The sequence below is a fragment of the Zalophus californianus genome, chromosome 4 (assembly GCF_009762305.2).
Source record: "Zalophus californianus isolate mZalCal1 chromosome 4, mZalCal1.pri.v2, whole genome shotgun sequence".
Classification (NCBI taxonomy): Eukaryota; Metazoa; Chordata; class Mammalia; order Carnivora; family Otariidae; genus Zalophus; species Zalophus californianus.
In genome coordinates this window covers 105,857,851-105,864,401 of record NC_045598.1, presented here as the reverse complement: position 1 = coordinate 105,864,401, position 6,551 = coordinate 105,857,851, and the positions used below count along the sequence as shown (strand labels likewise).

Here is a 6,551-nt window from a genome sequence, read left to right as displayed (position 1 = left end):
CACAAATCTGATGAGAGACACACATCCACGTACAGGTGAAACACACACTCACAAACTCAAACTGCAATTATGCACCTCTGTAAACACATTTAATCTGACACAATTTCTGTCTTCCTTGAGGTCACAGCTCAGAGGTGCTTAGTGGCCTCAGGGAAAGAGTCCCAATCCTGAGGGACCCCAGAACATCTTCATGGTGTGCCAGTCCACCAACCTTAGACCTGGGGTGGCCCAAACTCAATCCCAGCCCCAGCTGTCTTCTCGCACAAGAAACCCCAAGAGAAGAAGAGATGGCTGGACACTGGTCAGTCAGACAGACCCTTGGAAGAGTCCTCCTGTCATCGTGCAGAAAGGAAACGGACACAATTTCACCCCAACTCTAGCAGGGAGGAGACCAGGACACCAGGGAGGAGACCAGGACACAGGACAGACACCTGTTTCTCTGGCTGTGCTCATGCCCCAGGACTTCTCTTGGCTTTACAAATCACCGTGAGCCCTCCTCTGAGGGATAAACGGCCGGTGATGTGGGGGTGCTGTGTTCCTCTCGGGGGAGGGGTTTAATTGGCTAAACATAAACCCCAACTTGTGCTATTCTTCATAAAATGATTTTAAAGGCCAGAGGTATGTGTGGCAGGGGCAGGGGTGGGGGTTCTTAAATCACATTACAGACAAGCTGCTCTCCTGTCTCATTCCCGTGTGGAGACCCAGGTTTCTAGGCCAGCAACCCATGAATATCATAAGGATTGCAGCCCCCACTCTGAGCAGCCCCCCAGGGAGGCTTGGGAGCTGCTCCTCAGGAACCCCCACCAAAGGAGTCTCGAACTAAGCTCCACAGCAGATGTTCTGGACTGAGAACTTTCCCCACAAAATGATACCCATGGGGGACATTTAGTGAGAGGCTGCAAAGAATCTCCCTGCATCTGGGAGACTAACAAGACACCCCTGAGGGAGGTGCTTGGCCCCAGAGCTCCCCAGCGGGGAGTCAGGATGTCCACAAGAGACCCTTTTGGGCTGCTGGCCGCCTCTCCCTCCTGAGCCCTCCTGCACCCCCAAGTCTCCCTCTGCGCTCCCTCCCCCCGCCATCCTGTGAGGCGCTTGCTGCAGCCCTCCCTGGTGGCTTTATTTATTTATTTTGCACCAACAGGGTTGCTGCAGACTCATTCTCGCCTGGTTTAAAAAGAGAGAGAGGAAAAAAAAAAAAAGGAGAAATGCTTTCTGGCTCTTTTCTCTACCTCGGTCTTGGCAGCAGCGGCCACAGTGGGCGGGGGCGGCGGGGAGTGAGGCACGCCGGGAGGTACAGCCCCCCCCCCCCGCCCCACCCCGGGGTGCAGCCTCAGCGGGACGGTCCCCAGCCCTGGACAGATGCAGTGTCCAACCTGATGCCGCCCTCCAGCTTCTCCGGTAAGCGACCCCACCTCCTGTCCTGAGGCTGCAGCTGCCCTTCTCTGTAACATTCTCAAAGACAAGGCCAGACTGGCGGGCCTGTCAGGCTAGAGGGTCTGTGCCCCCCTTGTCCCTCCCTGCCAGCTGCCCCCGCCCCCACCGCCCCCAGCCAGCCATTGATCCTGGCCCCATCGGACTTGGATGGGAAAACTAAAATGTCCCAGAGGCCCCTGTGGGGAAGGACTCTAAGGAGACCTCTACCATCTCCCCAGTGCTTCCTCTACCTCTGGGAAGGGTTTTTCCACATTTCAGTGTGGAAATTCCAGAAATCCCCCCCCCCCACCAACAGCCCTCTCCCCACGCAGGTCCCCATGCCTCCGTCGGGTCTGCTTAAAAAGGGATATCCAGGTTCAGATGTGTCTCTGGACTACCACATAGACACAAGAAGAAGAAAGCTTCCTGTTCCTTGAAGAGATGATGCCCCAGACCCCACCCCATTTAAAGAAAGAAGTGGTTCTGACACCCATTTCTTCCTGCAAAAGTGGCTAGAAGCCAGTCCCGTAGCCATGGAGACTGGCAAGGGAAGTTTGTGATTAAATTAGCCACCTTATAAATAAAGAAAAGGGGTTGTCCCCAGATCCCCCAGCCCTTGGCCCAGCAGGCTTTGGGGACTAAGAGGAAACTCACGGGAATGGGAGGAAGGGAAGCTGGGTTACATGCTTCACTGCACTTTTGCTGAATGCAGAGCAAAAAGGATGAGCAGGAACTGCAGCGGTAGTGATAGAGAGCTAGCTGTCAGGTGGACTTCCCAGAACAGGCACAGGGAGAATGAGGGGGACTGGGACACGTCTGTCCCAGGAGAACTCTCAACAAGCCAGAGAGACCTGCTAGGTTGGGCTGGGGACAAGAGGAGCCTGGTCAGTAGCCTTGGCCTGCCCCGTGCTATTCTCTCTCACCCCAAGCCTGGGGACAGTGTCCTGCATCCCTCTGCCTCTCTGATCTTCAGTTTCCCACTACCACAGCAGGAGAGCCGCCAGAAGAGCCCGTCTAAAGGAGGGCTGCAGAGCCTCATTCCAATCAGGATCCAGGGATGTGATCCCCCTGAATGGGAAGAAGTCTTAAACTGCCTCTCCTAAGTTCCACATGGGAGAAAATCGGGCGTGTGGGAGAAAGCTGACCCTTCAGGGCCCAGACAGCCTGAAGCCCCAAAGGCCATCTGGATCTGCAGCTAGAAAGAAACCCGGGCAGCCTGCCTCCCAGGGAGCACCACTTGTCTCTCATCCCATCTCTTTAGCCCTCCCTTGCCAATTCCAATACCTCCCCTCCCTTGTTCAATGTCCTGTTGACACTGAACAGAGTTGAGGGTGAGTTCACCAACTACCAGGCCCCTTCTCCTCTAGCACCGCAGTCAGTCCCTGATGGCCATTCTACTCACCATCATCCTGATTCTGCCCAGGCCCTGGGTTCCCAGAAACCCACTTGCAGTCTACAGGCTATGCACATGGCCTCCCCCAGAGATCGCTGTGCCAGCCTAGGGCTCGCACGCTCCCCACCCACAGCACCAGGCCAGGTGGTGTCTCTCACTTGTCTATGCCTCCCTGGCTCACAGTCTGTCTCTTGTGTATCACTCAGACAGCTGAGCCCAAAGGGAACTAGAGAGCTCCCTCAGATTCACACATTGGACTAAATCAAAACACCATCGAGGAGGAACAGAAGAGAAGCCTGAGACTAAGGACCAAGCAACAAAACTCAGAACTTGGGCATCCCTTGGGTCCCTCATACACCCCAGTGTCATCTATAGGGGTCGCCCCTAGGGTTCTTGTGAGGGATTTAAGTGCCCCCTGCATCTGTGCTGTGGCTGAGGTGCAGCTTGGCTGTTGTCCACACAGGCATTTTGGGGAGATTGGATCTTGCTACTTCAGGGCCCCAGGCCCTGAACCAGGCTGCAGAAGGGCAGAGGGGCAATAAGTACAGCCTGGGGGAGCAGAGCTGAGCATGTTTCCCTTGGAGGACTCAGTCAAGGTGAGGACCTCGCTCCAATCAGACTCCAAGGATGTGATTCCCTCTGAGCCTTAGACAAAGCTATGGGCAGATAATACGGGAGAACAAGGGTCAGCAGAGAGGGGGAGGACAGAGCTTGGGGAGAACAAGTATCAGGGAGAAGGGACCGGAGGTATTCCTGGATCTCACAGATACAGGAAAAACGCATTACAGGAACACTCAAAATTACTTCCTCGCTTCCTGTCCCATACACAGAGAACTTTGCCCACTGAAGTCAGACTTAACTAGGGTTCCATGAGCCAGTAAGCACTTGGCCTATTACCCAGGCTGGGGGCAGGAGGAAAGTTGAGATTCCCCAAAGAGGCGGCCCAGGAGGCCCCCAAGGAGGTGGTCCACCAGAGCTGCTCCCAGTCTGCCCCATCCTCACTGGCAACGCCGAGACAGATAGCTCAATCTCTCTCTCCTCTAAGGCCCGGGGAAGTCCAGGGTCACCATCATCTGAAGTCACTTTCCAAAAAGGACCATGTCATCATCTATTCCAGGACTGAAGAGGGGATGGCTATGGCCACAGCTCCAAAGCGAGCCTGGCCCCCATGGCCCCCTCTCCTGTTCCTGCTCCTCCTACCTGGAGGGAGCTGTGGCGGGTGCCCTGCTGCCTGTGACTGCACCTCCCAGCCCCAGGCAGTGCTCTGTGCCCATCGGCGACTGGAGGCTGTGCCTGGGGGACTCCCACTGGACACTGAGCTCCTAGACCTGAGTGGGAATCGCCTGTGGGGGCTTCAGCGGGGCATGCTTTCCCGCCTGGGCCTGCTTCGGGAGCTGGACCTCAGCTACAACCAGCTGTCCACCCTGGAGCCTGGAGCCTTCCACGGCCTCCAAAGCCTACTCACCCTGAGGCTGCAGGGCAATCGGCTGCGAATCATGGGGCCTGGGGTCTTCTCGGGCCTGTCTGCCCTCAGGCTGCTGGACCTCCGCCTCAACCAGATTGTCCTGTTCCTTGACGGAGCATTTGGGGAGCTGGGCAGCCTCCAGCAGCTGGAGGTGGGGGACAACCACCTGGTGTTTGTGGCTCCAGGGGCCTTTGCAGGGCTGGCCAAGCTGAGCACCTTCACGCTGGAGCGCTGCAACCTCAGCACAGTGCCTGGCCTGGCCCTGGCCCGCCTCCCGGCACTGGTGGCCCTAAGGCTTCGAGAACTGGATATCGGGAGGCTGCCAGCTGGGGCACTCCGGGGGCTGGGGCAGCTAAAGGAGCTGGAGATCCACCACTGGCCATCTCTGGAGGCTCTGGAGCCTGGGAGCCTGGTTGGGCTCAATCTCAGCAGCCTGGCCATCACCCGCTGCAATCTGAGCTCGGTGCCCTTCCAGGCGCTCCGCCACCTGAGCTTCCTCAGGGTCCTGGATCTGTCTCAGAACCCCATCTCAGCCATCCCAGCCCGAAGGCTCAGTCCTCTGGTGCGGCTCCAGGAGCTGCGACTGTCAGGCGCAGGCCTCACCTCCATCGCCGCCCACGCCTTCCACGGCCTGACAGCTTTCCACCTCCTAGACGTGGCAGACAATGCCCTGCAGACTCTAGAGGAAACGGCATTTCCTTCTCCGGACAAACTCGTCACCCTGAGGCTGTCTGGCAACCCCCTGACCTGTGACTGCCGCCTTCTCTGGCTGTTCCGGCGCCGTGGCCACCTGGACTTCGGCTCATCGCCCCCCGCCTGTGCCAGCCCCCGGCCCGTGCAGGGCAAGAGCCTGAAGGAGTTTTCAGACATCCTACCTCCCGGGCACTTCACTTGCCAGCCGGCCCTGATCCGGAAGTCTGGGCCGCGGTGGGTTATTGCAGAGCAGGGGGGGCATGCCGTTTTCTCCTGCTCTGGAGACGGGGACCCAGCCCCGACTGTCTCCTGGATGAGGCCTCAGGGGGCTTGGCTGGGAAGGGCTGGGCGAGTGAGGGTCCTAGAGGATGGGACGCTGGAGATCCGCTCAGTGCAGCTACAGGACAGAGGGGCCTATGTCTGTGTGGTCAGCAATGTTGCTGGGAATGACTCCCTGAGGACCTGGCTAGAAGTAATCCAAGTTGAACCACCAAACGGCACTCTCTCTGACCCCAATATCACCATGCCAGGGATCCCAGGGCCCTTCTTCCTGGACAGCAGAGGTGTTGCTATGGTGCTGGCAGTTGGCTTCCTCCCCTTCCTCACCTCAGTGACCCTCTGCTTTGGCCTCATTGCCCTCTGGAGCAAGGGCAAAGGCCGGGTCAAACATCACATGACCTTTGACTTTGTGGCACCTCGGCCCTCTGGGGATAAGAACTCTGGGGGTAACCGGGTCACTGCCAAGCTCTTCTGACCTTTACTTCCATGTTGGAATTCCAGCCAAGCCAGCTTCAGATACCAAAAGAGAAGAAAGAAAACCAAGGCTGCTTGGACCAGAACCTAGTTCCACACCTGCCCGCATCGTGCCAGCAGCTAATGATGCCTCCCGATGGTCTGCCTCCCCCTGCTTTTCAGTTTGAGGGTCCCAGGGGGCAGGAGATGTACATCCATAGTCAGCCCAGCCCTACCCACCCATCCCCCTGACACAAAGCAGGAAACAGCCCCAAGACTCCAGTCTACTTGTTCGCACACACACCCTTTAACAATCACTACCGACTGCCAACCACAGTTATAAGATTATTGCAGAGGTGGGGCACCTGGGTGGCTCAGTCATTAAGCGTCTGCCCAGGGTCCTGGGATCGAGCCCCGCATCGGGCTCCCTGCTCGGCGGGAAGCCTGCTTCTCCCTCTCCCGCTCCCCCTGCTTGTGTTCCCTCTCTCGCTGTGTTTCTCTCTGTCAGATACATAAATAAAATCTTTAAAAAAAAAACAATTATTGCAGAGATGAGGCTGGGAAGTGCTGCTTGCTTCTCAAGAGTTTCTGCTCCTCAACCAGGCAGTGTCCCTCTTTTTTCTGCTCTGTCCCCTCCCAGGCACAAGGAACTAGGGCCAAGGACCTCAGGCTAAGAAGATGTGAGTGTGCAATGGGGGAGGAGGGACAGACTACACATTGGTGCTGTGTCTGCATGAGCCTCCAATACGTGCCCCATCTGTCACATCATTAAACTTGTTGCCAAATGGCCATGACAGTAGCAGCCTAAACGAAGTGTGATATCGGGAGTTTTGTTTATTTCACTCTTTCTCCCCA

The 6,551-nt window shown here is 57.0% G+C and overlaps 1 protein-coding gene across 3 annotated transcripts; it reads left to right on the top strand.

The window, feature by feature from the left end:
• The first annotated feature begins 1,321 nt into the window (after positions 1-1,321).
• Positions 1,322-6,551, top strand: LINGO4 (leucine rich repeat and Ig domain containing 4). 3 transcript variants are annotated; one of them, XM_027604042.2, is made up of 2 exons: positions 1,322-1,398; positions 3,924-6,551. In XM_027604042.2, the coding sequence occupies exon 2, from the start codon at positions 3,937-3,939 to the stop codon at positions 5,716-5,718; it is 1,782 nt and encodes a 593-aa protein (XP_027459843.2). In that variant the 5' UTR covers positions 1,322-1,398; positions 3,924-3,936; the 3' UTR covers positions 5,719-6,551. The 3 variants fall into 3 exon arrangements, with proteins under 3 accessions (XP_027459843.2, XP_027459841.2, XP_035583014.1); XM_027604040.2 differs by having other exon boundaries at positions 1,365-1,398; positions 3,852-6,551; XM_035727121.1 differs by lacking the exon at positions 1,322-1,398 and adding an exon at positions 3,342-3,402 and having other exon boundaries at positions 3,852-6,551.